Here is a 13,086-nt window from a genome sequence, read left to right on the forward strand (position 1 = left end):
AGTAATCATACATTAGTCCAGTTTTCTAAATGTAAGAAAGTCTTTTTGAAAAAAAATTCAAATTTTCCTTTTTTTCTCCCCCCCAGAAATGCCTGATTCACTTCCAATTAAATTAAAATGGGGAACAGAGGGCCTGTGCCAGCTCCTTAATACTCTGCACCTAGTCATGGCTACACATAGGTTATGAATGCGGTGCAATATTTCCTAGATCCATTAGTTCTGATACCAAGAATAAGGATGATCAGAACATTAAAAATATTTTAAATTGTTAAAAATATTAATGCAAATAATTAGAAAAAAGTAATTAATTCTTTCAAGCGTAACATCCCATTCAGATGTGGAAACTAAGTTGGTTTGAACTTTCTTGGTGTCAAGAATAGATTCGCAACCTAAACTGAGGAATTTCACTGAACTTCTGCTCCATTGTTGGACTCTGGCAGAGCACAACACTGGAATGCAGCTAAAAATATCATAGGTGGTGTTTGGTCTGCAAGTTCGGGACATCCACATTGGCATGTAATTCATGAACTTCAGGATTATCTGTACAATAATTATTGTTTGTACTGGCATTCTGAATTGTAACCTCTAAAAGCTGCTAATTTATTTTTATTTTCAACAGGATATTTAGTTTTAAGGGATTTGGGTTTTAAAGTGGAGAGATATGTTGCCTCTGAAATATGCGAGGACTCAATTGCAGTGGGAACTGTTCGGCATGAAGGAAAAATCACTTATGTACATGACGTCAGGAACATCAGCAGGCAAAATGTAAGAGAAACTATTTTTCTATAAGAGTACCATGCATTAAAACTATAGAACCAACATTGCAGTTACTGTAAGGTTAAGAACATTTATCTGTCTCTTGCAAATTTGTTATCTCTGCATGAATGTTATATGTAGTTCTGGAGCTAAAACGACATCCTATTGAATGACGTGAAGAGAAAATATATTATGGAAATCTTTATGGTATATCAAGAATCAAAGAAGGAAGTTAAAAGTTAGCTTGATTGGCATCTTTCATGGAATTGACTTTTCTTTAATATTTCAGATTCAGGAGTGGGGTCCATTTGATTTGGTGATTGGAGGAAGCCCATGCAATGATCTTTCTATTGTAAATCCTGCAAGAAAGGGCTTATATGGTAAGAATAATTTATTTTTGTTCAAGATCAAATCAGTTGGCATGATTTTTAAGGTTCTATCTTTCAAAATTGTCCCCCTTTTCCCTCCATGTGAATATTAATCCTGTTTGTTCACATTAACCTGCATTGTCCCAAAAGCTGAGATACTACGTCACAACTTGCTACACCACTAATTGCCAGACAGCCTGATTCATCCTGTACATAATAAGTATGAATTTTATTAAAGACTGTGATTTCATATCATATTCTTGAATTCCAATGTTCCAATTATGTAGTACTTCACAGGTAATTTTCACTTTTTCTCCTGTTACTGGATCAGCAAATTTGGAAGTGAGGAAGGCTATCAGAGCTTGCAGTGTGCTGTTGACCAGTGAGGAAATTGGACTGGAAATTAATGCAATTAAGTGTGAGATGTTGCACTTTGGGAGGACAAAGAAGGGCAAGAATTACATAATAAATGGGAGGGCTTGGAGGTAGGCGGTGCAACAAAGAGACTTTAGAATATAGCTCCATAATTTCTCAAGAGCAACATCACAAACAAATAGGATCATAAAGAGATCTTTTGCTCGGCAGGAACCTGTTCTGGGACCCGGTTCTTGGTGTTTTCTTGTTACTGACTAAGATGAGGAAGCAGAAAGGTGGGTTAGCAAGTCTGCAGATGACACAAAGTTTGGCAGTGTTGTGGATAACAGAACATTAGCAGGATGAAGAGTTGGGCTGGAAGTGGCTGATAGACTTCAACCTGGAAAAGTGTGAAGTGATACACTTTGAAAGGCTGAACTTGAAGCAGAGTACTTTGTGCAGAGTACAGAGAGGAGACTTGAAAGAAGTGTACAAGATGATAAGAAGCATAGGTAGTGGAAAGCTACTGCCTTTTTCCCCAGGGTGGCAATAGCGAATATAATAGAACATACTTTTAAGGTGTTTAGAGGAAAGTATAGGGGAGAATGCCAGAGGTAGGATTTTACACTAATGTACCTGCCCCTTAAATATCCTTAATTTATCTGCCTTTACCACCAACCCCAGCAGTGCACCCCAGAATGCAGTGCTGGGGGTCGTGTAAGAGGCTAATACATTTGGGACATTTAAGGGACTCTTAGATAGTCACATTGATCAAAGAGAAGAGTAAGATTGATCTTAGACGTGGTTAAAAGTTCAGCACAACATTATGGGCTGAAGGGTCAATATTGTGCTGTATGGTTCTTTGTTCATTTGCATTCAGAAGTACTAATTGGGAAAAAAAATCATTCCAATCATCAGTTACAAAGTTATATTAACTTTAGCATCATTTTGAGGATATTGTCATTAAGTGACTATGTCTGTACAGGGTAATATCTATAGTGTACCAATGGTGCTCTCTGCGTATTTGACAGCAGAATTGGCTTGTATAATTGATATACATTTGAATTCCTGTTAACTGATATGAATTCATTTTCTATGTTTTTAGATACATAGTAATACTTTTGAAATAATTCCCTCATGCTGTAATATTGCTGTTAAGCTAAAAATATAAAAAGCTTATTTTAGCAAGGCTTAGAGTTCTCAAAAGGCTTACAAAAAACCACAACCATCCCTGATGTTTTGCTGGTTAAGACTCACTGACAGCATTGCTTTGCACATATAACAATAACTTCTATTCAAATGATTTTTGATACATATGTATACAAGGCCTCAAAATAAGTAAAGTTTTTATGGATTTTAGGTGTTAACCAGTTGAACAGTCAAACACTATTTGTGTAATAAGGTCTATTTTGTGTAAGCATTATGCTTGAAAACATTGTGGAAAAAATACCACTTTCACAATAATTTTTTTCTCAATTTTTCTGCTGCCTTCTCCTTACTTCAATAATCAAAATAATGTCTTTTTCCCAAATGATAATGAACTGAAGTTAGTCATGTACAATAGCATTGGATAATTCTATCTAAAAGCATTAGCCTAAAAAGGAAAGGGAAAACATAGGACATTATCAAATGATACTACAGGTGTCCCCCGCTTTTTGAACGTTCACTTTACGAAACCTCAATGTTACGAAAAAAAAATTCAGTGCGCGATAAAAGGCAGCGCGCCCCAAGCAGCCGCTCTCCCCCGGATTCTCGCCGGCATTGCTTAAACACGAGCCTGTGAGCAGCCGTTTGCAAGATGAGTTCTATGGTATCGGAAAAGCCTGGAAGAGCTCGTAAGGGTGTTACACTTATGGTAAAACTAGACATAATTAAGTGTTTTGATCGTGGTGAACGAAGTAAGGACAACGTGAGTTTGGCTTGTGGAAGTCGACGAAGATGATGTTGAAGAGGTTTTGGCATCCCATCACCAAGATCTGACAGATGAAGAGCTGATGCAATTGAAAGAAAAAAGGATAACAATGGAAACTGTATGAGTAATGATAAAGTATGACTTTAATTTTGAAAGGGTACGTCGGTTTAGGGGATATTTGCAGGATGGTTTGAGTCCTTATTAAAGAACTGTGTGATAGAAAAATACGCGAGGCTCAGCAGTCAAGCAAGCCTTCCACATCAGCCACAGCAGACGACGCACCTCTACCTTCGACATCGAGGCGGGCAGTCATAGGAGATGAGCTGCCTGCTCTAATGGAAACAGGCGACGAGATGACACCCCAGTGTCCCACCACCCCAACCCTCAGGCCACGGACGGATACTGATTCGCAGAGAATGCAAAGGTAGCCGGGAGGCACACAGCACATTTTTAAGAGAAAAGCTGAAATAAACATGCTAATTAATTAGGTGCCGCGGACACGTAATTGTCGGCCCAGATCAGAGACGACGCAATCGGAAATCGGCACTGATCTGGGCCGACAGTTACGGGCGGCACCTAACTAATTAGCATGTTTGTTTCGGCTTTTTTCTTAAAGACGTGCTGTGTACCTCCCGGCTACTGCTGGACCCCTGCGTTCTTCGCGGCAATGTATCGCTCAGCGGCCTGGAGAGTGGGGGGGGGCCACTGCACCACCCAAACTCCGACGACTCAGTCTAACACACCATCATCAGTATGCTCGGTGCTGAACCAATTCCCGTAAGTGATACATAGAAACATAGAAACATAGAAAATAGGTGCAGGAGTAGGCCATTCGGCCCTTCGAGCCTGCACCACCATTTATTATGATCATGGCTGATCATCCAACTCAGAACCCCGCCCCAGCCTTCCCTCCATACCCCTGATCCCCGTAGCCACAAGGGCCATATCTAACTCCCTCTTAAATATAGCCAATGAACGGGCCTCAACTGTTTCCTGTGGCAGAGAATTCCACAGATTCACCACTCTCTGTGTGAAGAAGTTTTTCCTAATCTCGGTCCTAAAAGGCTTCCCCTTTATCCTCAAACTGTGACCCCTTGTTCTGGACTTCCCCAACATCGGGAACAATCTTCCTGCATCTAGCCTGTCCAATCCCTTTAGGATTTTATACGTTTCAATCAGATCCCCCCTCAATCTTCTAAATTCCAATGAGTACAAGCCCAGTTCATCCAGTCTTTCTTCATATGAAAGTCCTGCCATCCCAGGAATCAATCTGGTGAACCTTGTACACTGTACATACGTTATTTCTACTTTATATTGGCTGTGTATTTTTACGCGTTATTTGGTAGGATTTGGCAGCTTCATAGCTTAAAGGTTACTGGAGAGTGCTTGCGCGTGTTTTTGCCAACAGCGCTTGCGTGAGATTTTTTGCCGACAGTGCTTGCGTGAGATTTTCTGCCGACAGTGCTTGCGTGAGATTTTCTGCCGACAGTGCTTGCGTGAGATTTTCGCTCCGGAGAACAGGTCAGTAATTGTGGAAAAGTATTTCTACTTGATATAGGCTATTTATCATATCATTCCTGCTTTTACTATATGTTACTGTTATTTTAGGTTTTGTGTGTTATTTGGCATGATTTGATAGGTTATTTTTGGGTCTGCGAATGCTCACAGAATTTTCCCATATAAATAAATGGTAATTGCTCCTTCACTTTACGACATTTCGGCTTACGAACCGTTTCATAGGAATGCTCTACCTTCGGATGGCGGGGGAAACCTGTATCTTGTTGATCACCTAGGGGTGGCAAAGTGGAGTTTAGAAGAGACCAAGGAATTTAAGTTCAGAGCAGCACTTTCATAGTGGAAATGAAGAGAGTAAAATACATTACTGTTGAAACCTAAAATTGAAATGAGTAATATAACTATAGACAACCAACATCATAGCACTTGAAAACAGAGAAGGTAGATTAACATTTCAATTCCATTCAGAACTTGGACAGGGGATGGACACATGAGGAGAGAGTATCAGATACCTATTAATCATTTTTTGACAAGGAGTCCAGTGGCTGTTGAATTGGGAAAGAAGTTTTAAAGGGCAATATTGCATACTGCATAAAAGGATCTGAGCATTTAGCTTCCTTGGGCATTTTGATGATTTTACCACTTTAATGCAGTGCGGGTAGTATGAAAATTTACTTAATAGGCAGGGTTGAATTATTTATTTTTGTGTATACTCAGTTTTCATTGTTTGTCAAAAGTGTTTTGCCAAGTTATTTATTGTCAGTTATGAAATACTTGAGACAAATCAATTTTCAGTTTGCAACAATATTAATAAAACCTATTTATGGGTTGCCAGTGCCACCAACAGGTACTCAGCTGCACTCCAGCCAATAACATCTTATAAACAGTATTGACACCAATCAAGTTAGTTGTAACATTTTTAAAAATATATACAATACAATGTAAAAGTAAAGTGTGGCAGATATTCGGAACCCTCTTTCCAAATGGCAAATGAGGTTCTCATTTTTTAATTTTAAAATTGAGATTGAGAGATTTTTGGAAATCAAAAATATTAAGAAATATGATAGGTTGAAAATAAGCCAGAGAGTAGCCTTGATCTCAGAATAGCAGTACAGGCTTTCAGTGCTAATACTTTTTCTTAGATTTTATTTTATTTAATCTCCTTTAATTTGTGCTTTACTCCCTGAATTTGCTTGCAGGTTTTCTGCATAATAAAAACCTTGTGCCCATGCAGCTCCTCTGTTTTGACTATGAACCCTCAATGTCCTTCTTTAAGGCCTGGTATTACTCCGACACTGACTTGCCTTCAAGTACCTCTCACCAATTCATTGTTGCTAAAAGATGTCTCAGTGTCTCGCTATAATTTATTACCTTTATTCCTCTGTACTGTCCTTTTCCATAACAATGGCAAATCTAACTGCCACAAAATGCTCCCTCACTGTTATTCTTTCCAACTGTTGAACTAAACGTAAATCTACAAATGAATTTGCTGCAGTTCTCTGACATCTTTAACACTATATTAGATTAGATGAGATTCAACTTTATTGTCATTGTGCCGAGTACAGATACAAAACCAATGAAATGTAGTTAGCATCTGTCCAGAAATGCAAAGAATAGTGTTATTTACAAAATAACTGTGAATAAAAAGTAAGTGCTACAGCACACAAATATAATAGTACTGAGACAGTACAATATGGATGTAATACTGCTTAGCGCTGTGATGTGAGGTTCAGCAGGGTCACAGCCTCAGGGAAGAAGCCCTTCCTGTGCCTGCTGGTACAGGAACGGAGGCTCCTGTAGCGCCTACCGGATGGGAGGAGAGTAAAAAGTCCATGGTTAGGGTGAGATGCATCCCTGATAATGCTTTTCACCCTGCCCAGGCAGCGTTTATGGTAGCTGTTCTCAATGGTGGGCAATTGGGTGCCGATAATCCGCTGAGCAGTTTTCAGCACACACTGGAGTGCTTTGCAGTCCGATACGGGACAATTGCCATACCTCACTGAGATGCGGTTGGTGAGTATGCTCTCAGTGGTACAGCGATAAAAGTCTGTCAGTATCCTGGGACAGAGGTGAGCTTTCTTCATGCTCCGCAGGATCAGGATGGAGGAGTTCAGGGACCAAGTGAGATCCTGGGAAATGTGGACACCAAGGAATTTGAAGCTTGACACACACTCCACTACAGCTCCGTTGATGTAGATGGGGGTGTGCGTGTGGCTCCTAGCACACCTGAAGCCCACAATGATCTTGGTCTTCTGGGTGTTAAGGGCCAGGTTGTTGTTGGCACACCATGTGGCCAGGTGCTGTACCTCGTCCCTGTAGGCCGTCTCTTTATCCCCTCTGATCAGGCCAACCACCGTGGTGTCGTCTGCAAACTTGATTATGAAGTTAGAACCATGTACAGGAACACAGTCATACGTGAAAAGGAAGTACAGAAGAGGGCTCAGCACACAGCCTTGAGGCACGCCGGTGTTCAGGGTGAGAGTGGAGGAGGAGGGGTTATCTAACTTAACTGATTGGGGTCTGTTAGTCAAAGTCCGAGGTCCAATTGCAGAGGGATGAGCTGACATTTGAAAGGTCTTGCTATTACCTCCATAATTTTTGCAGTTTTCAGAGAATTGCTACAAATTAGCTTTGCTCTTACATCTACCCAAGCCTGTTTAATGGTCATAATCCATTGTAAACAATGTAATTGTGTTTTGTTCTTTGTCAAATTCACATAATCTCATTTGATGATTATACTGATATATAACCATATAACAATTACAGCACGGAAACAGGCCATCTCAGCCCTTCTAGTCCGTGCAGGATGCTTACTCTCACCTAGTCCCATCTACCTGCACTCAGCCCATAACCCTCCATTCCTTTCCTGTCCATATACCTATCCAATTTTTTTTTTAAATGACAAAATCAAACCTGCCTCTACCACTTCTACTGGAAGCTCATTCCACACAGCTATCACTCTCTGAGTAAAGTTCCCCCTCGTGTTACCCCTAAACTTTTGCCTCTTAATTCTCAACTCATGTCCTCTTGTTTGAGTCTCCCCTACTCTCAATGGAAAAAAGCCTATCCACATCAACTCTATCTATCCCCCTCATAATTTTAAATACCTCTATCAAGTCCCCCCTCAACCTTCTATGCTCCAAAGAATAATGACCTAAGTTGTTCAACCTTTCTCTGTGACTTAGGTGCTGAAATCCAGGCAACATTCTAGTATATCTCCTCTGTACTCTATTTTTTAAAGACATCTTTCCTGTAATTCGGTGACCAGAACTGTACACAATACTCCAAATTTGGCCTCACCAATGCCTTGTACAATTTCAACATTATATCTCAACTCCTATACTCAATGCTCTGATTTATAAAGGCCAGCATACCAAAAGCTTTCTTCACCACCCTATCCACATGAGATTCCACCTTCAGGGAACTATGCACCGTTATTCCTAGATCCCTCTGTTCTACTGCATTCCTCAAAGCCCTACCATTTACCACGTATGTCCTATTTTGATTAGTCCTACCAAAACGTAGCACCTCACACTTATCAGCATTAAACTCCATCTGCCATCTTTCAGCCCACTCTTCTAACTGGCCCAAATCTCTCTGCAAGCTTTGAAAACCTACTTCATTATCCACAACGCCACCTATTTTAGTATCATCTGCATACTTACTAATCCAATTTACCACCCCATCATCCAGATCATTAATGTATATGACAAACAACATTGGACCCAGTACAGATCCCTGAGGCACACCACTAGTCACCGGCCTCCAACCTGACAAACAGTTATCCACCACTACTCTCTGGCATCTCCCATCCAGACATTTTGCCTGTCCTTTGATGATAAACAAAGGATCTCAGGGAGAGTGCTGAATTTGCACATTTGTACAAAGTATTCCTTATGAACCATTGAACTATACCTACGGCTTCTGCTTCTGTGTGTAAATTGCTGTTTCCTTGGTTATTTCTTGCTCCAAACAGTTTTAGGTTTATTTTGAAATTACCTACCAATGTTTTTCATGTCCAAATTTCTTTTCCAATCTGTGCTCCTTGTCTGCCATGGGGCTCTACATATGGGAATCTCACTCATTTTCTTTGTTGGAACACACTTGATTCATGCCTTCACTATCTTCCCCTTAACTACTCTAGTACCGATTTACAAAAAAATGTGGATTCAGGTTAATTGGGACATATTGGGACCGGTCCATTTTGTCCAATTAAGCGGCTGCCTCATTTATTTGAAGTTTCATGAAAGTAGTTAAAAAGATATAAAAAAGACAAACTACTGATTAATTGAGTAACAAATTATGTACTTAAATAAAATACAGAACAAATAAGAACATTACCAATACTACTACAATATCATAAAACTGTATTAGTTATCACTGGGGGAAATTCATCTAGTGTACGCTGCCATGTTACATTAATTGACTGGAAATGAACAAAATCAATGCAGGCACCTAGTGCGTACACCCTGTCCTAGTTATATGCAGGGGATACGTTGCTTGAAGTTGATGCATAATGTGAATAATTATTTAAATGGAGAAAATAGGGATGCGTTCCAGAGGGCTTCCTAAGTATGTTTTATCTGTAATTTATTCACATTTTCATACCAATATGACACAGAAGCAGTACTACAAGACAACATTTGTATTATATTTCATCAATTTAAGGTAATATTCAATGTAATAAATCAAAGAAAGTTAACATCCTCTGGTGTACAGTACTCACCAACAGTGGCAGGTGTGTTCGCTCCATGAGATAAGTGGTTGTTGTGGTATCGGGCAGCTTTACATTGATAAGGTTGTGGTCGTCAGGATCATATCAAGCACAGCAAGGGGTGAGGGAAGACTCGCAGAACTCTTAGAACTGCCGGCAGCAGAAGGTGTACTGATCTGAATAAAGTGGTGAGGGTTGTTTGCTTGGCAGCATTTTGTTTTAAATTTGCTTGTAGGGAAGAAGGGTTGACAGCAGGGAACGACTGAAATGCTGACTCTGTTCTAAACGTGGGTCCATGTCCATCGCCATTTGTGCCAAGTGTTCTGACTTCCACCATTCCCTCACCGTTGGTAAACTCCCAGGATTTTCAAAATCGTCTGTTGCTTGCAGCATCTGAGAGACAGTTCACAGTAAAAAAAATACGTATGCCTTGAATGTGGATTACACCTTGGTCGAGTGGTTGAATCAGCAATGTTGTGTTAAGCGGCAGGAAATGCACTGTAATGTTAGAATGAATGCTGTCCAAATGTTTAGGATGGGCTGGCGCATTGTCAAGCAACAAAAGAACTTTAAAGGCAAGATTCTGTTCCCGGCAGTAGCGTCCCAGAGCTGTGTTACCTTCAGCTGATGTCGCGCTGTTTATAATTTCCAACTTTTTTTTCCAAGTGTTAAAGCGGTTGTCTGCCATTCGGCTGACGGCCCGGGACATGACATCGGGTGCTTAAGAAGCATAGTTAAATATTTCAAGTGCAAAAATCACTGCACTGTGGGTAAAACGAACAGAAGTTTTAAGATTGCGCATCCACACCTTGCCAAAACCAATGCGAGAGTGGCGGGAGAGAGATTGTGAGGCGCGCGCACCTGACTTGTATTGGCGGGAAAGCGGTGCTTCTCGCATAACTGTGAGGTTTGGACGCATATAATGAGACGTTGGTAGAAATAGGTTCCTCGCATAACTGTGAATCCACATTGTCTGAAGACGCATATAACGAGGATAGGGTGTATAACACACTGTCTTTATATAATGCTTTTGACAGTTGCATCCTCCAAATCTTCATATTCATTGCAACATTCAAGATAATTGTCAATACCTTCAAATTCTTCATAGTTCTTAACTTGAAGTGAAATAATTTAATTTTCCACTCTCAGCTGTTTTTGGCATCTTCAAGCCTGAATGCTTGAAACCACAATGAGCAAAACAGTTTTGAGTTGTCTAATTGCTTATTTCTCACCAATTATCAGTGACAAAAATCACAGCTTTTTGAACACAAATACACACAACGTACACTATTTAAAAACTTTTCACTCTAAGCATGGTGTAGCGTCTTAACCGACACTAGTTAGAAACTGTTCGGCAGCAGTCTCCTGTTCCAATTAAGTGGCATAGTGTCCCAAATAAATGAAGGGAATTCTGGATATCTCTTGATTAGTTTTTGTTCTTTAAGAATTGTCTCAAATAAGCAGCTGACCTGATTAACCAATGGCTCAATTAACTGGAATCCACTGTAATAGGTCCTAGTCTACAAATGCTAAATTGCAGCTTTGTAAAACTGTAAATTTTGGCTTGTCTTCAGTCTTTTCCATAACTATGCCAAAATTCAACTGATTTGTGATCATGACCACTGAAAGCACTCTCCCACTGATTTCTTTTTCACTTGTTCAGTCTTGGTGATTTTTCTGTCCTGTGGTATAAAGATCTAGTTATCTAACAGTGTAAAACAGTACTTGTTAGTGGGGCAACATGGGCGAATTCACTCCATGAGGTCCAAAATCTGATGGTGGAGCTACAAGGGACTGGAGATGCTGGAATCTGGAGCAACAAACATCCCGCTGGAGGAAGTCAGCAGGTCCGAATTGGAATCAGGTGTATTATTACTGACAATATGTCATGAAATTTGTTGTTTTGTGGTGGCAGTACAGTGCAAGACATAATTATTATTATAAGTTGCAATAATCATAGATAAATAGTACAAAAGAATAGTAAGGTAGTGTTTGGGATTTCATGGACCATTCCGAAACTTGATGGCAGAGGGGAAGAAGCTGTTCTTAAGTTATTGAGTGTGGCGCTTCAAGCTCCTTTACCTCCTCCCCAATGGTAGTAATGAGAAGCAGGCATGTCCCAAGTGAAGGTTCTTAATGACGGATGCTGTCTTCTTGAAACACTACCTTTTGAAGAGGTCCTTGATAATGAAGAGGGTTGTACCTGTGATGGAGCTAGCTGAGTCTACAACCCTTCACAGCCTCTTTCAATCTGCTCATTGGAGCCTCTTTACCAAGGGGTGAAGCAACCAGTCATAATGCTGTCCACCACAGACCTTTAGAAATGTGCTGCAGTCTTTTTTTGACATGCCAACTCAACTCAAACTCCTAATAAAGTGTAGCCAATGGAGTGCCTTCTTTGTGCTTTTATCAATGTGTTGGTCCCTGTATAGATCCTGTGAGATATTGACACCCAGGAACTTGAAGCTGCTCACCCTTTCCACCACTGACCCCTCGAAGAATATTGGTGTATGTTCTCCTGAATTCTTACTGAAGTGCACAATCAATTGCTTGGTATTGCTGATGTTGAGTGAAATGTTTCTGTTGTGACACCACTCAACCAGCTGATCTATCTCACTCCTGTACATCTCCTTGTTGCCTTCTAAGATTCTGCCAACATTGGTGTCATTGGCAAATTTATAGATGGTGTCTCAGCTATGCTTAGATGTAGAGAATAGAGCAGAGGACTAAGCAAACATCCTTGAGGTGTACCCATGTTGAGTAAAGAAAGGAGCTGATTTACCAATTTGCACTGACTGTAGTTTCCCCAATGAGGAAGTGAAGGATCCGGTGGCAAGGAAGATAGAGAGCCCTAGTTTTTGAAGCTTGTTGATGAGTAGTGAGGGAGTGATAGTGTTGCATGCTAAGCTGTAATCAATAACCAGCAGCCTGCTGTATATTCCTGTTCTTCAGGTGCTCCAAAGCCAAGTGGAATGCCAGTGAGATTGTAGCCTGTTGTTGTTGGTATGACATGCACCCATTCGCACCAGCTTCCAAGGTTTAGACACCAACTCCCCGGAGTGTGGATAGCTGGCACGGCCACTTTAAGTATTCGGGGCAGTCCGTTAATTGGTAATCATGTTTTGTGTGCCAAGGATCGAGCATTTAAGGAACACTGAACTGAGGTCTGGTGCTCATTTGTAAGCCTGCTCATGATTTTGTCTAGTGTTTGTTTTGTGCTCAGATTCTCGATCCAGTTTGGAAGTGTGTCCCGAACCTAGCCTCAGTTACATTAGCATTGTTCAAGGGCTCTTGTCGCAGTACAATTGAGTCAGTATGGACCCAGTGGGGTATCAGTCTTTCATCCACTGTGACCAGCCACAATGAAGATATTTCCTGACAAGAATCTGGAGGTACATGACCTCCTGGTAGCCATTGGTCAACTTTTGCTGAAAGGTGGCCAGAGTTGCTTGGGAGAACCAGTCAGT

The 13,086-nt window shown here is 40.6% G+C and overlaps 1 protein-coding gene across 3 annotated transcripts in view; it reads left to right on the plus strand.

The window, feature by feature from the left end:
* The window catches only part of dnmt3bb.1 (DNA (cytosine-5-)-methyltransferase 3 beta, duplicate b.1), a 267,878-nt gene that overhangs the window by 203,655 nt on the left and 51,137 nt on the right, over nucleotides 1–13,086 (plus strand). For all 3 annotated transcript variants that reach the window (XM_072241847.1, XM_072241850.1, XM_072241849.1), the window contains exons 16-17: nucleotides 620–765; nucleotides 1,046–1,136. In XM_072241847.1, the coding sequence (XP_072097948.1) occupies nucleotides 620–765; nucleotides 1,046–1,136 (237 nt within the window). The remainder of the gene's footprint in view (nucleotides 1–619; nucleotides 766–1,045; nucleotides 1,137–13,086) is intronic.

The sequence above is a fragment of the Mobula birostris genome, chromosome 2 (genome assembly GCF_030028105.1).
Source record: "Mobula birostris isolate sMobBir1 chromosome 2, sMobBir1.hap1, whole genome shotgun sequence".
Lineage (NCBI taxonomy): Eukaryota > Metazoa > Chordata > Chondrichthyes > Myliobatiformes > Myliobatidae > Mobula > Mobula birostris.